Source organism: Lissotriton helveticus, chromosome 2_1 (genome assembly GCF_964261635.1).
Source record: "Lissotriton helveticus chromosome 2_1, aLisHel1.1, whole genome shotgun sequence".
Lineage (NCBI taxonomy): Eukaryota > Metazoa > Chordata > Amphibia > Caudata > Salamandridae > Lissotriton > Lissotriton helveticus.
This window is the reverse complement of record NC_136059.1, coordinates 1,333,265,893-1,333,289,354: the sequence shown is the minus strand read 5'-3', so window position 1 is coordinate 1,333,289,354 and position 23,462 is coordinate 1,333,265,893. Positions and strand designations below refer to the sequence as shown.

At 41.3% G+C, this 23,462-nt stretch overlaps 1 protein-coding gene across 2 annotated transcripts in view; it reads right to left on the bottom strand.

Moving 5' to 3' along the window:
• Positions 1-23,462, bottom strand: part of STAP1 (signal transducing adaptor family member 1) — a 651,304-nt gene that overhangs the window by 65,850 nt on the left and 561,992 nt on the right. For both annotated transcript variants that reach the window (XM_078676250.1, XM_078676251.1), the window contains one exon: positions 5,504-5,704. In XM_078676250.1, coding sequence (XP_078532376.1) covers positions 5,504-5,704 — 201 coding nt within the window. The remainder of the gene's footprint in view (positions 1-5,503; positions 5,705-23,462) is intronic.

The window sequence follows — 23,462 nt, the reverse complement described above, 5'->3', positions numbered from 1 at the left end:
TTATTATGGCATATAACTCGTAATAGGGGTTTAATAAACAATGTGAAAAGCAAAGGGGGTTAATGGGTATCCCTGCCACATCCTATTAGAAATTCATCAACCATCTTCTCAACAAGTAGTACATTTGCCTCTGACAAATGCCATAGAGACCAAATCAACATTGTGAACTGCGGGGAAAGGTTTGCATCTAAGCTCTTCCCCTCAGATTTCTCGTTCACCTGGTCAAATTCCTTCTCTTCATCGAGAAACCAGAAAGGCGACTGCGAGCCATGGGTTCCTGCTACATGAATTACCTACCACAGATAATGGGTAACTGAGGATAACAATCTCCCAGGAATAAATACTGTCTGGGTTGTAATTTTCAATTTCTTTGATCATACTGGCTAGCCTAATAGAGAAATTTCATTACAAAAATGTTTTAAGTGTTGTACGGCAATATGACCCACATTGCTCAGGATGCAGTTTTAAGAATGATATTACCCTGATTAAACAATTGAGGTGCACCTGTCTCTTGTAATGTAGTAGTATAAAGTATTTATTAGGGATGAATCAATTCTCGCTTAAACAATTAACATACCTCAACTGGAATTACATCTGGCTCAGAAGCCTTTGCTGTTGTCATCGATCTTAAGTCCTCCTCAATTTTCTCTTACTTATTGGCCCACTCAAAAACTGCTATTGTTCTTCTGTTATCTTTACCCAACTAGCCTCCTGTAGTAAAGACAGATTTTTTTCTTTTGCAAGAGCCAAAGACTCTCTATATAATCTCTCTTATAATCCTATAGTCCCTGTATCCCAGCAATGAATTTTAGATGGGCGACTCTTCTCCATTCTAGAGTGTAGTCTCAACAATTTTCCCTATTTTGTTGCTCTCCACATCACCCAGCTGGAACATAGTTTTGCTATTTACAATTTCTTTTTGTACCCACAGGTTTTTAACTTCCATCGTGTGTTCCTCAGAACTGTTGAGGACCTTTTTCAGTAGATATTCTTTTTCCTGAAGGAATCTATTATAAATGTTTTTTTTTCTTTTAAAAGACCTCAAAAATATGTGTTAAAAGCATCCCATGTTAAACCAACTTTAGCTGAGATTAGATTTATCTTTAAAAATTCCACAATTTCCTCCTGACATAGACTAATAAAATAAGGGTCTGAAAACAGTGACAGTTCTTTTTCTCCAAACTAAACTTATTGAGTTTCTGTCTCCCTTCAAGCTGTCAAAATCATATAAACTGAGGTGTGATCTGACAGATTTTGCAGAACAATTTCTACTCTTTTGATTTTGAGATTGTTTGAGCAAAGCAAATAATCCAAATGTGTTCGGCTTTGATATTTATGCACAAAATGCATTGTCTTTAGTTTCAGAAAATGTTCTTGCTAGATATCAACCAGTCCAAGGCTGTGCTAAAAGACCCAAATGTCTTCTCTCATACAATAATTTCTAGGGCTTTTAGAAAAAAAATACTTTTATTTATTTGTCAATTTGTTTTAAGTTTACTTTGAACACCCCTACTCCTATCAATGAGGTGGAGAAGGCAGCCATAGTAATGAACAATTCCTCTATGAGATGTGGGGCATTTATAGCAGGGCTGTAATACCTACATGACATAAATGTTTCTGAAAACTTATTTCAGCGAAAGGGAAATCCATCTACCTGCCTTTCCTTTTGTTGTTTTATTATCATTAATTCTCTGTTATTTTCTAAGCAAAGTTGTCACTTCATACAGTCACCAACAGAAATGACTGTCTGCTTTCCTGTACTTAATAAAATGTATTTAATACCTGGTTTTCATCATGGGATGAATCTCCTGATGTAGCATCCCTTCACAGAACACAGCACTTTAGACTGCTCAAGTAAACTCTTTTTCATATTGCATTTGTTATGTTTTACTAGCCCATTCACATTGATTATGAGTTCCATAAGAGGAAGGTTTTTTTTTCCCCAGGTTAGACCAGCGATAGTTTTTCTACAATCTCTGTGTAACCCTGGTGATACTTTAAAATTGCATCGTTTTAGTAGCAGCAGTGAGGATTAAGAATAAGAAAAATCTGAGGATGAGCTCATCTTTAAGTCAATATCTTGAGGTCTACTGCTATTTTTAGGTTAAGGGGTCTGATTAGGTGATAGTGTTTTATAATTAATTGAAATATCGTCTATGTATTTTAATTTTTATGTCTAAAGATTTGTAATATTGCTTATGCTTGTGTTCTGTTTTGTACTTTTATGATTTTAAGTAATCGAATAAAGTGGATTCACTGACTGACTGATTATGAGTTCCATAAGGACCTATTTTTTACAATCATGGACAATTTTCCGTCTCCTCTCTCATACTTTGTTTTAAATATACAAGTCCACTTGCTAGTTATTTCCCCCCTGCTCTTCCTTGTCTCACCTTTTATCTCCCCCCTCCATTTCTACCTTCCTTGCCCTGTTTTTAGTTGATATTGGATCCCACTTCCAGTTGGGGGGTGACCCTTGTCAATCTCTGCTCTCCTTTAATTAGCTACGAGCGTTCCTATTCATGAAGTAATGAGGTAGTATCGACTGGTGATTATATTTTCCAAAATTAATACCCATTTAATCCATCTGTAACTTGCTGTGTGGGATGTCTACACTTGTTTCCTCTTAAATGTGACCTAAATACCTTGCTCTTGAAGCTTTCACACATGTTCACGTTGCCATTCCTTCCTCTGGTTTTGACCCCCAATCATTCTAAGGCTATAGACCATTAACATAATCTGTACCGTTTTAGTTTAATCTCTTTTTTATCCCATTAACCTCCTCAATAGCTGTAAGGTTAGTATTTCAAAGAATCTTCATTTTGGTTTGCTGCACAATTTGAGCTTGTGTGCTCGCTATCTTAAAAGTAGGAATGGAATCTCTCATTCATTAGCTTTTAGGCCCGTTCAAATGACGTATAAGGAACATTTATCATGAAAGTACACCATCATTATTTTTGGGAAACTCCCCTTATTGCTTCCCTGAAAATGTAATCTATATGCCCTGGGGATTGTCATATCTTATAGCGCTACAGTGGGCTCTAAAAGTGATAACTTTTTATTTATATTTACTAACAGGCAGTTCCGTTGTTGAATTATCTTCATCCCCTTCCGGAATCCCTAGGAATTGTAAGTGCAATTTTCTAGATCTTGTTGTGTAGTCTGCGTCTGTGTTTCTTCCTAATAGAGCATGTTTTTCCATACTTTTCAATCTCCCTTCTATAATCACCGTTTACTGACAGAAAAATTGTAATTTCTAATTCACCTAGATTTGACTTTAGCGTTCACAATTCTACTTTAAAATATTGTGTTGTAATTCGGTGTGCAGAACTATCACTTCCTTTGCTTTTTTTAATAGAAATGTATCACTGATTTACACATTCTCTTAGAGGTAAGCATCCCATCCCATTCAGTATCTATCTTTTTACCATCTTACAAATACCCTCCCAATATGCATTGCTTCATGCCACATTTTCTCCAGGCACCTGCATGCTTTTCTGTGTGAATTTGAACAGCTCCCAATCCTTCTCATGTCGTGTGTAAACATCCTGTTCTGATATTACAGCCAGTAAAACCTTGCATTATGGGGCTTACAGTTTCACTTGTCTCTTGCTAGTGCTGTTGAAAAAACAGCAGTGTTTAAAGGTGCATCACTGGCATTCGATTATTGCTATATATAGCTCTTCTTTAATCTGCTCATAAGAACCCATTTATATGTGTTATGGAAGCGTTTCATGTCACCAGTATTCAATGTTGATGTAGTGTTTAAAGGTATTGTGTTCTTGGTAGGGTTTGGCACAATAATAAGGTAGGTAATTATTATAAGACCGGCAATAATAATAGGTGGTTTGGCATTGATCATGTTACTGCCTAAATTATTGCTTAAAAATGTTCCCTGGAGGCTAGTTTGGCACTCATTGGAATATATGTTGGGCTTATTTTTGCACTGCAGAAGTATGTGCCTAAGTGTGAGTTATTTGACTCAGGAAATGCAAGATCCAAAGAAGTTGTGCATTTTCGGTAAGAGACAAATATATGGCAGCTTAGAACTTCACTGTGACATGTTTGTACATACTTGGGTTGTCTGAACCTTGGTATATTTTCCTAAGATTTTAAAACCTATTTATCCAGTGGCTTCCTCAATGCCACATAACATTAACATCACTTCTGGTGCTACCACTTCCGGTAATGTCAAAGGTTATGCCTTATAGCTCTGCCCCCTAGGGGAATGTGGAAGTTGACGCCCCAGTGTCCAGGCATCCTCTTTTTCTAATAGTTACTTTCCTCGTCCTTTTGTCTTCTCTCTGTGCAACAAGGTTGACCGTCCATGTTTGGAACTTTTTGAAATGCTACTGGTTGACAGTATTTCGTTCCCTATTTGAATTTAAACCACTCAATATACTTTACGTTCTTCTTTTGAGACTACATGATAGACTGGAGTAATGACCTTTAAACATGATTCAGTTTTTTGGGTTTTTGTGGAATTGTCACCTCTTCAGCCTTCTGTGCTTTCTCCATACTCAGACACTGATCACTTGCTGAATCAGTACTCACATTCCCTTGAGTTTGAATTGGTGACTGCTGCTCTACACTCAGAACTTCTTCCACATTCTTCCTCCCGATCCTCCTACCCCAACCGGAATAACTCTGCATTCTGTGGCATACAGGATTGCATCTTGACGTGTGCTAGGCTCATCTCCAATACCTCTGCAGCTGGTTCCTGGCCACTTGAACCATGGGAAGACTCCTCAGCTACCTACTACTCTAAGCCGTCTCAGCACTGTGCCCGCATCAAGATCACACACCTCCGAGCCTACCAAGCAGGTACCCAGAAACCACTATGCCACTATCCCCAATCAAAAGCACACATTTGTTAAGGCAATTATTTTTAAATTAAACTGGTGTATCCTGCTCATTCAATCAATTGAGCCCCTCTTTTTCCACTGAGCTCATGCAAAGTGCTGCTGTCCAGAGAACCCCACAGGCACCATTTTATTCTGTGGCAATACACTCATAGATATGAAGAACAGTAACAATACATCATTTCTTGAAACAGCCTGTTCTACACTTATTTTGTTGACTCAGACTTGCTCAAATGGTTGCTTACAGAAATGACTGTCACACTGAATACTAGGCCACCTCCCACTGCACTTCTCCTGTATTGTCTATGTTCCTTTTATCCCTAAAACATACCAAAATATCACACCTGTAGTCATTCTTGGGAGAATAATCACATAGCTCAATAATTTAAAAATAACCACATTTTGGCAGAATGTTAAACACTGAACCAATTAACACAATTGTTCAGTAGAGCTGATATGTTCATAATGGATTTGTAGTTCCCAACAATGAGACATCAGCCTGATATTGCCTGCTGGACTATTTCATGAGTTGCAAATGCATGCGGGCTGCAGAAACAAAATAGGCAGGGATGGACACCCTTGTCTGTGATTCATACCTAGTTGCATGCATTTATGCTTTCAGGAAAGATTGCTATACTTACCAGTCAGGTAAGTATTGTCAGGATCTTCCTCCTTCGGAATATGTATCTTTGGCTTTGTTAGCTTCTCCGGCCTCACTGGCTTTTCTTGTTTTTTGGCTGGCTCTGGTTTTTTTACTGGAAGGCTTATTATAGGAGCCACTGTTGCCTTAGGTTTGTTTTGCTTGTCTGCATCACTCCTGACAGGACCAGAACTAATTACTTCTGTGGAAAAATGAAGTGGAGAAGCCCTAAGCACATTTTCCCAATACAAACCGATACTCTGCGTTAATTTCAATTTTGGGAAACAAAAGGATTTAACTCATCGATGATAGAAGAAACCAATCCCTGAGATGCTTCACCAACATACAACATGATAGTCTTACATTAATATTACACAGGGGACCCGAGCCTCTCATATAAGGAAAGATATGCCTCATTCTTCTTAACTATAATATTTATTTTGCCTGGTTTTCTATTGTGTCATTAGGTGACCACTCCCAACATAGAGGTATAGTGTACACTGCTATGAAATCACATGCTTGCTGTACTATTTCTGCACAGAATCATTGACTGACTCTATTGGTGTCTCCTTCTCCCAGCCATGACAGATCCAAGAGAACAGGGGCCAGTGGAGTTTCTTCACTCCTCTATCAGCAAAGTCAAGTTCTCATCCCCTGCCTTGTGGTTTCAGGGCACACCCAATTGCTCTACTCTCGTAAACCCCATGGTCCTCAAGTTTATGGAAAGATACAACTTCCTGGGAATGTATAATAGAGTTGCTTTTTCTATGCAAATGTATTCATGACTGTTTCTTTCATGCGTTTCTGAACTGCATATTGTTTTCATTTGAGGTTTCCAAAGTAGTTGGACTCACTAAATGTTGGTGCTTTAAAGCTGTAAATGACATATATTGCTCTTTGAAGTGGGATAAATCTTATTTTTAGCTACAAAAGCAGCTTTTTGGTCAACATAAGATGATTGTCACCATAGTAAAACTAATTCTGGAGAAAATCATTGTTTCATTCCTCCTCTATGGCACACTGTTACAGAATATGCGGGAACATCTTCAAATCAAAGTCTTTAATCCAAGGTTGTGGCACAGCAACAAACAGCATCTGGCTGGCAGACAGGAACAGTGCAACTGACCTGGTGCCTAGCAGCAGTGGAGGTTCTAAGTAGAACCAAAGTACTACTGAAATATGCACATAGTTTAAAGGGACATTACCAATGTGAATATGTGCAGTAAGAATGTAACACATCTCCTTCTTTTAATAAAACAAAAACAAAAAGAAACAATAAAGAAAATAAGTAATCTGGAAAGATGACAAGAAATTTAGGTTACATAATCAGCAAATCTAATAGGTGGAGATTTAGAGCGAACTGACATCTTAACTCTTGAAGCAACATCACCTTTAGAATTAAGCTGTACATCAGGAACAGTAGAATTTTGCAAAGAAGAATGATTGGAAACATTTTGCAAAGAGGGACACTTAGCAACACGTTTGATGTTCCAAAACTTACCATCTTGAGTAAGTACACTGTTACTAAAAACTTTTACAATTTTCAAAGGTTTACCAAATTTGTTTGAACACTTGGTGATAAAACCAGGTTTCTTAATCCTGACCCAATCACCAATACAGAAATTAGGATTTTTCACATTCCATTTGTTATCATACCATTCCTTAACCTTAGCTTGTTTGCACTCCACTCTTTCTACAACATCCTTAATAAGATCATCAGAAAAACATTTATTAGAACATTTGTCCTTAAACCACCATGGACAAATGGTAGAGGCTGGATCACGCCCTTTTAGTAAACGGAAAGGACTAACCTCTGTTGTAGAATGTGGAGTTATCCTGTATAGCCAAAGTTTTTCTCTTAATAAATTCCTCCACCCAGAACCCATTTTGATGACATCAGAAACAAAACCCTTCAATACCCTGTTGAAACGTTCAACTAAACCATTCTCATGAGGTTTATAAACAGAAACAGTACAATGTTTAATGTTTTGTAATTTGAGAAAATTCTCCATTTCCAAAGAGGTAAGTTGCACCCCATTATCTGTTACAAGAACAGAAGGACACCCTTCTCTGGAAAACACTTCCTTGAAAAACTCTATCACCATGTTAGTGGAAACTGAAGAAACAAACTTAACTTCCGGCCATTTAGAGTGATAATCAAGCAAAACTAAGGCATAACGGGAATCAAGTGGAAGACCCATAAATGGACCAGAAATATCAAAAACAACAATGATGGACAGAATGTGGATCAATGTCACACATTCACCCCAGTCAAAAGATCTGGGCCCAAATCCATCGTTTTTCCACTCCACACCACCCTGGGTTAGACAATGGCGATATGCAAATCAGCGCTGACCCTGTGCCCCATGGGAACAGTCCAGTCCGAACTACAAAAGCCATGTCCTTCCCAGAACGGAAACAAGCATCCGAGGACCGGCCCGGTTTCGAGGTAACACCTCTCATCAGCCCGGCTAGCTTGCCTCCAGTGGTGTGGAGTGCCTGGGACTCACGTCTGAGCATCCCCAGTACACTTAGAGCGGTTACTGCAAAAACAACAATGATGGACAGAATGTGGATCAATGTCACACATTCACCCCAGTCAAAAGATCTGGGCCCAAATCCATCGTTTTTCCACTCCACACCACCCTGGGTTAGACAATGGCGATATGCAAATCAGCGCTGACCCTGTGCCCCATGGGAACAGTCCAGTCCGAACTACAAAAGCCATGTCCTTCCCAGAACGGAAACAAGCATCCGAGGACCGGCCCGGTTTCGAGGTAACACCTCTCATCAGCCCGGCTAGCTTGCCTCCAGTGGTGTGGAGTGCCTGGGACTCACGTCTGAGCATCCCCAGTACACTTAGAGCGGTTACTGCAAAAACAACAATGATGGACAGAATGTGGATCAATGTCACACATTCACCCCAGTCAAAAGATCTGGGCCCAAATCCATCGTTTTTCCACTCCACACCACCCTGGGTTAGACAATGGCGATATGCAAATCAGCGCTGACCCTGTGCCCCATGGGAACATTCCAGTCCGAACTACAAAAGCCATGTCCTTCCCAGAACGGAAACAAGCATGCGAGGACCGGCCCGGTTTCGAGGTAACACCTCTCATCAGCCCGGCTAGCTTGCCTCCAGTGGTGTGGAGTGCCTGGGACTCACGTCTGAGCATCCCCAGTACACTTAGAGCGGTTACTGCAAAAACAACAATGATGGACAGAATGTGGATCAATGTCACACATTCACCCCAGTCAAAAGATCTGGGCCCAAATCCATCGTTTTTCCACTCCACACCACCCTGGGTTAGACAATGGCGATATGCAAATCAGCGCTGACCCTGTGCCCCATGGGAACAGTCCAGTCCGAACTACAAAAGCCATGTCCTTCCCAGAACGGAAACAAGCATCCGAGGACCAGCCCGGTTTCGAGGTAACACCTCTCATCAGCCCGGCTAGCTTGCCTCCAGTGGTGTGGAGTGCCTGGGACTCACGTCTGAGCATCCCCAGTACACTTAGAGCGGTTACTGCAAAAACAACAATGATGGACAGAATGTGGATCAATGTCACACATTCACCCCAGTCAAAAGATCTGGGCCCAAATCCATCGTTTTTCCACTCCACACCACCCTGGGTTAGACAATGGCGATATGCAAATCAGCGCTGACCCTGTGCCCCATGGGAACAGTCCAGTCCGAACTACAAAAGCCATGTCCTTCCCAGAACGGAAACAAGCATCCGAGGACCGGCCCGGTTTCGAGGTAACACCTCTCATCAGCCCGGCTAGCTTGCCTCCAGTGGTGTGGAGTGCCTGGGACTCACGTCTGAGCATCCCCAGTACACTTAGAGCGGTTACTGCAAAAACAACAATGATGGACAGAATGTGGATCAATGTCACACATTCACCCCAGTCAAAAGATCTGGGCCCAAATCCATCGTTTTTCCACTCCACACCACCCTGGGTTAGACAATGGCAATATGCAAATCAGCGCTGACCCTGTGCCCCATGGGAACAGTCCAGTCCGAACTACAAAAGCCATGTCCTTCCCAGAACGGAAACAAGCATCCGAGGACCGGCCCGGTTTCGAGGTAACACCTCTCATCAGCCCGGCTAGCTTGCCTCCAGTGGTGTGGAGTGCCTGGGACTCACGTCTGAGCATCCCCAGTACACTTAGAGCGGTTACTGCAAAAACAACAATGCACCATCAGGATTCAAGCAAGCCGGGCCGAAGACGGCTGTGATGCCAGAAACCGGTCCCCGGAAGCTTGTTTCCTTTCTGGTAAAGAATTGGCTTGGTAGTTTGGTCTGCCCTGTTCCCATGATGCACTGGACCAGGGACGGACTAATTTGCATATAGCCAGGTTCTGAACTAGGATGGTGCAGTGAGCTAAAAAACGGTGATGGATCAAGCCCTGATCTGTTGACTGGGTAGGAGTGTTCTGCTTAATTCAGATACTCTGTCCATCACCACCCCTTTACTGTATCGTTTTGTCCACCATAAGCGTGGAAGGGTATGCTCAGACGTGAGTCCCTTGCTCACTGCACCATCAGGATTCAAGCAAGCCGGGCCGAAGACGGCTGTGATGCCAGAAACCGGTCCCCGGAAGCTTGTTTCCTTTCTGGTAAAGAATTGGCTTGGTAGTTTGGTCTGCCCTGTTCCCATGATGCACTGGGCCAGGGACGGACTAATTTGCATATAGCCAGGTTCTGAACCAGGATGGTGCAGTGAGCTAAAAAACGGTGATGGATCAAGCCCTGATCTGTTGACTGGGTAGGAGTGTTCTGCTTAATTCAGATACTCTGTCCATCACCACCCCCTTTACTGTATCGTTTTGTCCACCATAAGCGTGGAAGGGTATGCTCAGACGTGAGTCCCTTGCTCACTGCACCATCAGGATTCAAGCAAGCCGGGCCGAAGACGGCTGTGATGCCAGAAACCGGTCCCCGGAAGCTTGTTTCCTTTCTGGTAAAGAATTGGCTTGGTAGTTTGGTCTGCCCTGTTCCCATGACGCACTGGGCCAGGGACGGACTAATTTGCATATAGCCAGGTTCTGAACTAGGATGGTGCAGTGAGCTAAAAAACGGTGATGGATCAAGCCCTGATCTGTTGACTGGGTAGGAGTGTTCTGCTTAATTCAGATACTCTGTCCATCACCACCCCCTTTACTGTATCGTTTTGTCCACCATAAGCGTGGAAGGGTATGCTCAGACGTGAGTCCCTTGCTCACTGCACCATCAGGATTCAAGCAAGCCGGGCCGAAGACGGCTGTGATGCCAGAAACCGGTCCCCGGAAGCTTGTTTCCTTTCTGGTAAAGAATTGGCTTGGTAGTTTGGTCTGCCCTGTTCCCATGATGCACTGGGCCAGGGACGGACTAATTTGCATATAGCCAGGTTCTGAACTAGGATGGTGCAGTGAGCTAAAAAACGGTGATGGATCAAGCCCTGATCTGTTGACTGGGTAGGAGTGTTCTGCTTAATTCAGATACTCTGTCCATCACCACCCCCTTTACTGTACAGAAATATCAAAAGCAAGTTTCTTCCAAGGTTCATTCGGCCAAACAGAAGTTTTTAATGGAGGAACATTTACCCTCAACATCTTCTCACTTCCCATACACACCTCGCATTCTCTAACTTTGCGATCCGCCATTCTATCAATACCAGGCCACCAAAAATAGTTTCTTATGAGACGCTTCATAGCAGACATTCCAGGATGCATTTTATGAGCAATATCTAAAATCACTTTTTGCATTTCAAAAGGCGGCACACACTTCCCAGACTTGAAAACCAAGCCATTTTCCAATGCCAACTCATCCAAAACAGAAAACATGGGAAAAATACTTTCCGATATATCCTTTTTATCAGGCCAACCCTCAAGAATGTACTTCTTGATGGTTTGTAAAGTGACATCATGATCATCTGCAAGGTTCCAAGACTGTTCAGAAATATCTTCAAACGAGCCCGCAATAACATCTTGTAAACAAGAAAGCAACTCTTTCTCAACATCCATTCTATCACTACTCGATCTACAAGGCATGCGAGACATAAAATCTGCAATGACATTCTTTTTCCCTGGAACAAACTCCGCTGTAAAACAATATTCCTGCAATCTTGAAGTTAACCTAGCTATACGAGCAGTAGAACTCCATCCACCACCCGTAGACAAAATGTTCACCAAGGGTTTATGGTCAGTTCTCAATAGAAACTTACTGCCCCATATATCATTTCGAAAATGTTCTATGGCCCAGACACATGCTAAAAGTTATATTTCTATTACTGCATACCTTCTTTCTGTTTCATTAAGAGTACGTGAAGCAAAACAAACATTCCACTCCTCCTTACCCGAAATTTGAGATAAAACAGAACCCAACCCATACCTACTGGCATCCACCGTGATTATACACATTTTGTTCAAACAAAACGGTCTAAGGGTGGAAGCTTGTAGGATATCAGACTTAATGAGATCAAAGGTTTTTTGCTGTTCTTGTTCCCAAACAAAGACAGCATTATGTCTGAGAAGCTTCCTTAAAGGCTCCATTTTGGATGCAAAATTATACACAAATTTGCTATAGTATTCGCACATACCTGCAAAAGAGAGCAATTGTTCCTTATTTTCAGGAGCAGGAGCATTAGTGATACCATCAACATTAGATTTTTTTGAAACCACCCCATCTCCAGACAACGTGTGACCTAAGTATTCTACAGATTGTTGAAACATTTTACATTTGCTGCGTTTCAAAGTAAGACCATTTTCTCTCAATTTCCCGCATACACATTTTAAATGTTGCAAATTATCATTATTATTAGCTGAGAAAATCAGAATGTCATCCTGGAAACATCTAACAAACTTATCCAAATCTCTAAAAATATTAAACATGACTCTTTGAAATACTGATGCCGCCGATGCTAACCCAAACGGCATTCGAGTGTACTGAAATAATCCTTGAGGAGTGATAAAAGCTGTCAGGCATTTTGAGTCTTCAGTAAGAGGTACCTGATGATAGGCTGACCTCAGGTCTAAAGTGGAAAATACTTTTGCCCCCTCCAACATCGATACCACCTCATTTATGATCGGAAGAGGATGTCAATCCACAATGATACCTGCATTAAGAGCCCGAAGGTCCACACACATTCTTAAACTTTTATCGGGTTTCCTCACTAAAACAATGGGAGAAACCCATTCTGCCGATTCAATAGGCTCTATAATACTCTCAGCAACTAAATCATTTAACATTTTCTTAAGTTCCTCTCTAACATTTATGGGTACACCTCTTAGTTTTTGTTTTATAGGAACCACACCATTCTTAAGTTTAATTCTATGTGAATAGTTTTTGATTTTGAAGTGTCCGAGAATTTGAAGTGTCCGAGAATACATCTTTGAACTCTTCTTTTACTAACATTTGTAACTTATACGAATCTTCCTCTTTTAACACAGCAATATTCTCCGGCTCAACATTACTGTCCAACATCACTGGCTCTATAGCACGTGGATTTAGAATAATTCCAAACTTCCATTGGTCTCTCCATCCTAGAACATTAACACCTTTTATGGCTATATATAACTTGACACTCAAACATTTATTTTTAAACGTAAGATCCACTACAAAAAAACCTAACATATCAATTGTATCCTCATTGAAACTTATAGCAAAAATGTCAGATGGAAAAATATTCTCAATATTAAGGGCAGAACTAAGTCGTAAATCAAAATACTCCTTTGTAATAATAGTCCACGGAGAGCCTGAATCAGCGATGAGTTCTAATTTGATATTTAAGACTTCAACCTCACACACAGGTTTTTTTTATACAAATGTAATCAGTGGGATCATTTACATTTGAGATACACTCCATCAAACATACCACAAGACCCTTCTTGTCCTCACAGTGATTCCCACTGCATTCACACTTAGTAACCTTTGGAATTTCTTCTATGACGGAAGCTACTTTTGCTTGAGAATTTGGAATAAATTTTTTAACATCTCTACACATGTTTGAAAAATGTCCTGACCTACCACACTTCCTACACTCTCTGTTGATCGCGGGGCATCCCCCATACGAAGCCAAAGGTGTTCTACTACCACATCTAAAACATATGAACGATTTGTCAAATCTTCTGACATTTCTCTTCACATTGATCCTGTTAGAATTAAAATTATAACTTGGATGTGCATTTCCATTGTTAGCTGATTCTGTGCGTTTTACAACACATACTTCATCTACAAAATCAGCCTTCTGTTCAGTGTGTTTCTTAATAGTACTCATCCACTTTTCAGACTGTTCTAACGATTTTGCAATCGCAATGGCTTCAGCTAATTTAGGATCACCCAATTCCCACAACCGCTCCTGTGTTTTCTTATTTTTAACATGAACAATAATTTGGTCTCTCAACATCTCATCACACATATTACCAAAATTGCAATGTATGGATAACGACCTAAGAGCAGTAATAAACTCATCAAACGATTCTGTTTCCAGTTGTGCTCTGGTATAAAATTTATACCTGTTTAAGGCAATATTTGTCATAGGTTTAAATCTCTTTTCTAATCTTACTAAGGCTTCCTTATAGACATTAGTGCCCACACCCTCCCCTGCAGGAGGTGGAATTTGCGGAAGAGCCCTAAAAACCATTTGACCTTCAGAGCCTAAACAATGTAATAAAATACTTTTTTTTCTCTCCGCTCCCATACGTTCGCCATCGATAGCCTTCATGTAATTAATGAATTCCTTCTTCCACTGTGTCCATGGTAACGGTGGATCTCCTTTATGTTGTAGAAATTTCTCAAGCGGATCAAATTGCATAGCCATGAGATCAAAGAACAAAAATTATTACAAATAAACCAAAAAAATAAATAAAAGTATGCAATTATATATATAATAGAATAGAAATCCTGTAAAAAAATATGTTAACAAATATTTGATGATGAACTGATAATGAAATGCTAATAATAAAAGTTACTTCTACCCAAGTCATTCAAGCGTCGAATCCAATCATCTGCAAAAGTCTCACTCTGTATAAAATGTAAAATAATAACTATTTTAATCAAAACGAGTCTAAGTCTTCTTTTTTTTTGTAGAAACGCCTCTGCTGCGATATTGCAAACAAGGTAACCTGAACAGAAGATAGAAAGTCTTTCACTCGGCAATCGGTTGTCATAGGAACCTGTCAACCAAAATGGCCGCCACGTTTTCCAAAGACGTAACGCGTCATGCGTAGAGTAACGTCATATGACGCGGCGTAACGTCGTTGCATCAATCGCCACAACGAGAATGATTCCGAAGAAGTTCTCTTGTTGAGAGAAGAAGTTGCGGGTGCAGAACGTCAAGGTTCCTTCTCGAGCGAAGCAGGCAGACGTCACGATGCCGGTAAGATTCGCCCGCACAGCGCCAGCCGCACTTTAAAATTAAACACTCCTTCGGATTTGCACAAATCAGGCAAAATTCCTCTTCTCCCGGCCCAAATCAGATAGAGACTTCGGGTTTCCAGGAAAATTGAAGTAAGGGAGGTTTCCAAGAATGATATCTGCTTCAAATTTGTTCAGATTCCAGATTAATCCACAAAATACCTAGAAATTTCGCAATTCACTCCACACCTGTGCCACAGTAATGTTGGTGGAGTCTTTAGTTTCCTTGGTTGACCTTCGCGCCAAATCATGTTACAGAATACGCTGGAACATATTTAAATCAAAGTCTTTAATCCAAGGTTGTGGCACAGCAACAAACAGCATTTGGCTGGCAGACAGGAACAGTGCAACTGACCTGGTGCCTAGCAGCAGTGGAGGTTCTAAATAGAACCAAAGTACTACTGAAAGATGCACATAGTTTAAAGGGACATTACCAATGTGAATATGTGCAGTAAGAATATAACACACACAACAATTCATGTCACAAAAAGGGGGTTAATTAAAACTGAAAGAGTGGAAAAGTGGAAGGTGAATAGGCAAAGGATCCATTGCTGGCAAGGATGCCATACGTTTGTGAAACACTACTGCTTAATTGATATTTTTAAAGTTGTCTTTAACAGTAGAGAATGACAGTAACCTGTTCACTAACAAAATATCACCTCTGGAAATGTCGAGATACAAAAATATTGTGACAATTATTGATGTCAAAAATATCGTCATTCTATACTTATAATGGCAAGCACAAAAATATTGTTAAAAAAATCGTTGTCACTAATATAGTTGCATAAAGTATAGTTTTTAAAATATATATACGTATAAATAGTAAATATTAAATGTATTAAGAACTATAAAAAAATATATTTAGTATTTATATAAACAAATATAACATTAAACTGATTTTTTAAAATTAAACACATTATTATACATTTGCATATCTAGTTAAAAAAACGATCTGCCTGGCGGTGGCGATCCGCCTGCATAGCGGTGGCGATCCGCCCAACATCCATGACCGGCTGCCAGCCATTTCCGTAGGATTCAGTGGGAATCCTATGATGAAGCATGTCACCACCAGGTTGGTAAGTGAGGGTTCTTTTTAGAAAATACTTTTTTTCTTTTCCTTTCTCATCTGAGCACACCTCTCTGTGTCTTTTGCTATTAGCTTTCTATGTGGTTGCAAACTTGCAAATTTCTTTTGGTCTGCACCATCAGTCACTCTTATGTTGTTGTTATATAGTATATTTGAGGGTTAGAGGAGTGATTTATTGACCCTAACTCTCCTGAAGTTTATATATATTCGGCAGCGCATAGCTGCGAGAGTGTTTACTCTTTTTAAGTGCTACCTCACGTTCAATATGGAAGATTTTGGCCTCTCCTACTCAAGAGAAGAGGTGGATGCCCTCTTGGGGGATCCATCTTTATTTGCAGACCCCCTAGTTTCCCAGACGATCTCACAGACGACTGAATGGGATGAGCTGGGCAAACAAAAAAGAAGCCGTATACGTGCCATTTTACATGGCACTATGCTTAAGGAATATTTGAAGAACAATTCAGCACCTAAAGGTTTACTAGTAACGAATGCCCCGAGAATTTTTCACGACGATCCCCTATTTAGGAAAGAGTGGGCGCAGATCGCGTGGCACTGCACCCGTGATTGGTCAGTGCTAATTATGAAAACTGCTCTTCACCTTTCAGAGGCACTATTGGCTGAGATCCAGCTTACTGAAAGTCACTTTAGAACCACACTAACGGGCTACAAAAAGAGACTGGATGATCTCAATAAAGAGAACTTAATGAATATAAGGAGAATCTAGCCCAATCAAAAGCCCAAAAATTTCTAAAAGATCTCAAACGCTGGTCCTATGCCAAGGTTTACCCTTATGCTAGTCCTGATTATGTACCACCAAGCAGAACCGATTATCATTCGGATGTGTCAGAAGATTCCAACACTTGTGGATCAAGTTCCGGCAGTATAGTGAAAAGAAACAGGGGGCGAAGTAGAGGTAGGGGCTATTACAACCAAGCTTGGCAACCATACCAACAACACATTAAGCAAGCCTACTCCTCCAGCCCCCTAGAAAGCACACCGAGTTCTTAAACAAATCCAAGCCTCTAGCAACCTGGGAAATCCCCGCTGCCTTTGTTTTGATTTCATCCAAGAACTCCTGTAAAGCACTGTAAGAACGACCACCCGGCACCTTTCAGGTATAAATATACCAACGCTGCCTTAAGCAAAGACACAATGGTGATGAATCTGGAGCAGCTACTACTTGCCCGAGAGCCCAGCTGATGCCAGAGCCCACGGACGCTGCCCCTCCCTTTTGGCGCGCTGAGAAAGACGCTGTCTTTTCTCCTGCCGAGAAATCCAGCCTCCGGCGTTTCCAGCTTACCCTTGCGGGTGTAATGATTCTAGGCAGGTTCTGCTGGAGCGTCAGGAATCCGAAGATAATTCCACAGCCTTCCCCTACGGCCTTCCGACTCTATCAAACACTAGAGTATCGAGAGGCTCGCCAGGGGAAAACAGGGAGACAAAACAAGGAAAGGTTGGGAAGAAACAAAAGAAAGCTTGACTGTATTCTTCTGTGTGATCGGGTAACACACTGTAAGGAATTCTGGTGGACGTAGGGCTGAAAGAAATATATATGTTATCCAACAACAGCTTCTATTACATAAATGTCTCTATGTTTCTCTATATCGACATTACATACCACCAATGTTTTGTCTGAGCCTCAGGACAGGTGTATAGGAGGTGTGGGAATTCGTCTTGAGCTCTACCTAGAGTGATGGAACAAAAATGAATGACAACTCTCCTATGACTATAAGCATGTACTATAGCTTCTAAGCACAAAACTCTCACTTGGTTTGATGCACAAGCCTGTCCGAAGAATGTGGTACTCAACAATACACTTGACAATACTCCAATGCCAACACCAATACTTTGCAATGGAAATCTATAAAACAAAACACATGTATGAGAAACCTATTTTGTCAAATGCTTTAAATAAACAAATAGGCAGCGCACAGCGCTGTTACCGTGATTCTTAGATGTGTAGGTTGAATCTTGCACCCCAACCAGAGTCCACGCAAGTGTTCCCAAATACAGATAGGTGCTGGCCCAGGAAATGGATGTTGAAGGGGCCAGCCATAAGACAGTCAAGTAATGAAAAGAAGGGACAATCACTGGGACTAGCCGGATGGCGGAGATCAAGCCCAGCCTACAGGCGGTACACAATACAAAAACCTAAATACCTAAAAAAGGGGAGACACACACACCACCCGGCCGGACGGCGGAGAACAAGCCCGGCCGTCGGACGGAGCAGCTGACAAGAGGTGGAGGAGTACAAGGATGTACAGCCCGGCCGAACGGCGGAAACCAAGCCCGGCCGTCGGGCGGAGCAGTGGACAAGAGGTGGAGGAGTATAAGGATGTACAGCCCGGCCGGACGGCGGAGTCAAAGCCCGGCCGTCGGGCGGAGCAGTGGATGGGAAGCGGAAGAGTGCAGGGAAGGACTTGCTCGGCCGGACGGCGGAGACCAAGCCCGGCCGTCGGGCGGAGCAGGAGACGGGAGTGGGTGCAGAGAAACAGTGCCCGGCCAGCCGACGGAGTCTAAGCCCAGCCGACGGGCGGAGCAGCAGAAGGGAGACGAGATACCAAGCTCCGGCAGAGAGTCTACGAAGGAGCCGAGTATAACTCGTCCAGAACACTAAGAACAGAGGACTTCCTTCTACGAACCCAGGCGGGATTCAAACAGGAAGTCAGGCACTAGGAACAAGACGGAACTGAACAGCGGAGCTAGACGCAAGAACGTAAAGCGTCGCTCCCAGGGCTCACTACAGATTTATAGGGGGTTTGTCTTAAAGGGACAGTACGTTGAGAATCCCGGGGCATGACAACGGGTGACTGGGATATCGAGTCCTGAGAGAGAGATACCAGCCCTCCTGCCTTCTAATACCCAGGTACTGAACTGACTAAATCCTTACAGAGAATTCTTGAGTCAGATTCTTGGCAAAACAAACTTAACTTAAACTGCTACTTACTTACTCCCTCCCACGTATTAGGCTTATGTCAGGTACACCGGGGTAGGCGTAGTTAGAAGCACCAGTTGAGTACGATTAGTCAATGTATATATGTATGTATATCTTTTATCCATTTTAAAGTATCATATGGCTAAGAAACCATATCAATGCTTTTACAGTATTATTTTATAATCCTGCTTTTACTATATGCACTTTACTTTACTATAAGTATTGCAATTGTAGCAATTAATTTCTCTTGTATGAGGAAGGAGACTGCTCAATAAATACCTTTTATTGAAAACGCCCGTCTCTCTTTTTCTCTGCAATCTGGTGAAACTAAGTACGCACTTATTGACTGAGTGAAATAGCTGTCTTTTGTTTTCACACGACTCTAGAGATACACTCTTATTCAGAGAGAGCAAAGTTGTCATGTTTTATGGTTGTCAGAAACTAAATCCCTTCTTGTCTATCCAGGGAGGTTAAACTCCTCCTCGCTTATTCGAGAAAGTTTCTAGTGAACTCTGAGCTAGCTGGCAAAAAACTTAAGTCTAATATAGTCAGTAGAGACCTAGTTAACCTCAGTCCTACGTCTACACTACTGAAGATATTATTCCAATGCGCAGAGCCTATTGGGACTATAGGAACTACACTACATGGCGCCCAACGTTTGGTAAGGCGATAAATCTAACGCAAGACGTTAGAGTAACTCAGTCGTGCTTTTTCACACAGACCCTTTCTCCCGTAAATACTCCAAAAGACGTCTGGAGTGGGTAAAAGGTTCAAATCCGCCGGAACTTAGTAAGAAGAGATTCCTATGTATGGTTTTTGCTTTATTCAACGTTGAAGGATACAGTGTTCCAAAATATTGTGCACCTAATCTTTGTTTCCTTGAAACTTGATCTGCAACAAAAACCGTTCTGTCAGTAAAAATGTCAGACAGTGAAGAAGAAAGGGAGGCAGCTAGAATAGCAGCTCAACTCCTTGAAGATGACAATAGTCTCCTGCAGACCGACCCGAATGCTATACTCATTCCGGTCAACATAAGAAAAACTGTAACTCTTAAACTTATAGAAAATGGACTGACATCGAGAGGTGGTACAGTCATATTCGTAATTGAGGCACATGAATATCGGCAGACAGAGGTATTCTATTCATGGATAAACTTTCCAACAGCAAACGCTGTCACACATGAGTTCCACTATTACAAAATAGAGGAACCTCCGGATGAATACACTCCTTTCGAGGAGGTTGAAATCCCATTAAAATACCAAGAGCACCTGCTCTGGTTTAAAGGCGCCCTAAAACATAATGATCACATCACCAGGCTCGGTCCACTAGGTAGACAAGGAGCAACGTGGCCGGTTCTAGCCAGCTACACACCACATCCAGACATTGAAAAAATGTCAATACCAGAACTTTTAGCACAGCTAAAAATACTGTTTAAAATACACAGACAATTAGTCCAATATGTAATGCGGACTTCAACAGTCCAACCAGCTATTAACATTCCACAGCTGACCCCTCATCAGGGGAACACAAATAAAATCACACCACAGAACATACAGTCGTGTCTAGGTAAAGTACCCATAAAACGGGAACAAATTCCATTCTGGTTAGCACAAAAAATCACTCAAATAGAGGCAGTATTTCCGGATACTACCCCTATTGAGAAACACAGAATTCAGACTATCTGTCTTCCAATGGGGATCGCACCACATGTGGAGGACTGTGACACTTGGGGCACAGTCTTTGCTTCTATTTACACAAAAACACATGGTGTTCCGTCTATGGCGATAATACCAGATGTGCTAAAACAGATTCAAAATGAATACGGTCCAGAACCTGCTTTAACTCTGGGTATGAAATTACTGAAAGACTTCAAGCAGGTATCAGCTTTATTGTTATCCAACATAAAAGGAGAAGCAGCATCTGTGGCGATCCGCCAGAAATTGAAAGAAACAGATATAGCAGAACAGCCATTTGAACTTGCCAGAATCATAGAAAAATCCTATGAAGAGCTAGGAAGAGATAGTTTGGGTGGGAAACCAGTAAAACCCCAACTAACTGAAAATCCTGAAAAAATATGTATTAAAAATAATCTAAACACTCCAAAAAAGAGCTGGGATGGAAATAAACAATCCACTCCCAAAGAAAAAAGATTCCAGTCCAGAGGAAGGTCTCCTCGGCGGAGAGAAAGATCTCCGGACCAAGGACACAAGTCTCCCCAGAGGGAGCCCTCTGAGATAAGATACAACCTTAGAAATAGGGATAATTTGAAGAAACCTGATAGATATCAAGATTATTGATACACGTCCCTCTTGATCTTTTCAGACTTCCTCGCAGAAATCGGAAAGAAGAGGACGGTCAGAACAAAGGGAAGAGCACGTCAAGTCCAAAGACAAGGAACCTGCTCATCAAAGTAAAAAATTACAATTTCCAAAAAAGAAGGTAGCCAGTATTAAAGTAATCAAACATGCCGAGGATCCTGAGGACACAACAGAAAAACGGAGAGTGGGCTCAGACAATGCTAGACAGCGCAGCAGAAGTGAGCATAGCTCGCAAGATCCTGATGAATCATCTGGAGACAGTGGACAAGAATGAATACATTCAGGTGGAAACTGCAGATACCAGAGTCAGCAAACTATACGAAATAACATTACATATAGAGGGAGATAAGACTAGGAAAATAAGGGGTCTATTTTGGGATAACCTCTCCAAAGGCTATGACATCCTTTTAGCTGAAAAAGACTGGCCACCGGAGTTTGTCAGGGAGTGCCCTCATGGCGAAGAAATGATTATGCCTGCCTTCTCAAATCACATTTCAATTCATAAAAAAGCTTTATATGCAAGAAAATGGGCAGTAGCCCAAGCTCCTGCATTATATAAAAACCATGTTGGATGGGATGAGGACTCTCCTCCTCACAAAATCCAGATAAAATGTCAACCAACTGCACAAAGGCAGTACCCGATTAAGCAAGAAGCTAAAAAACAGGTCAAGGAGATCTTAGATCAACTTGAATACCAGGGGGTGATTGAAACTTGCACCTCACAAATGAACAATCCTTTGTTTCCTGTCTCCAAGCCAGACGATTCATATCAACTAGTTTTGGACTACAGACACCTAAACTCATGTTGCAAAACTTTTGCAGTACAAAATTCACACAGTGCAGCACTAATGAATACCATAGTGCGTAAAAAATACAAAACAACATTAGACATCTCTAATGGATTCTTTTGTCAAAATATAGCACCTGAAAGCAGATATTTGACCGCTTTCTCAATAATGGGCTCGCAGAAAAATTCTGTCGACTCCCACAGGGGTTCAAGAACAGCCCAGGATTATTCTCAGCAAGAGTAACAGAGTTACTACAAATGTATGATGATGAGGCATTATCTTATGTCGATGACATCTATCTAACAGACGATGACTTGGATACTCACTTGAAAAGAGTGAACACCATAATACTTGGGTTCGCAGCAGAGGGTTACAAATTCAACATTAAAAAAAGAAATTGCCCATCTAACTGTCCTGTTTTTAGAATATGAATTATCAAGTGAAGGCAAAAGCTTGGCAGACAATTTCTTAGAAAAATGCGCTGTAATCCAAGCACCAAGAACGCTGAAAAACTTACAATCAATTCTAGGTTTCCTGAATTTTGGAAGGACTTACATTCTAAATTATGCAGAGAGGGTTAAACCTCTCTACGAACTAATCAAACCAGATTTTAAAACAATCAATTGGACTCAAAAACACACAGAAATTTTGAGATCATTGCAAACAGACATGTTAGCAAAAACAAAATTGCAAACACGCGATAACACACGCAACCTTGTGATCCGGGTCATCCCAGTAAGATGCGGATTCACATACCTAACCTCTAATGAGGGAGAAACGGTACCAATATCATACAAATCACATTTGTACACAGAAGCTGAAAAAACATTCAGTATTGCGGAAAACATTGTACATGCGGTTCAAACAGCTGTAGCAAAAGAAAGAGACCAAGCCCAAGGCAGACCGATTACTGTTATAACAGCAGAATCAGCCTTTGAGGCATTAACAAGCCCATGTAATATAACTACCTTGGCATTAAATCCAAAATGGATACAATGGGAAAATTCTCTTGCTACAGACAAAGTCAAATACTATTTTGATCCGAACATGAAAAGATTAAAAAATCTAGAATATGAAAGAGAATATCCTCTGCCAATCGACATTCTGCCCATACAACAGTACGCCTGTGTAATATATACAGACGGATATGCACAACCCTCAGTTTGGGGAAAACAAGCCTATAACGCCACGTGCGACATTATTAAATGTGGTTGGCACGGAGGTTAATTGAAACCTCTGGTAACAATATCACACTCTGTAGAAGACAATTCAGATCAACAAACTGAAGTAATTGCTTTGAAAATGGCGCTAGATAATGCCGATCGCGAATTCCCGACACTAATAGTGTGCGATTCGCATTACTGCATCAAATCATACAATAACGACTTGCAGAAATGGGTTCAAAACGGTTACAAAGATGACAAAGGTGCCA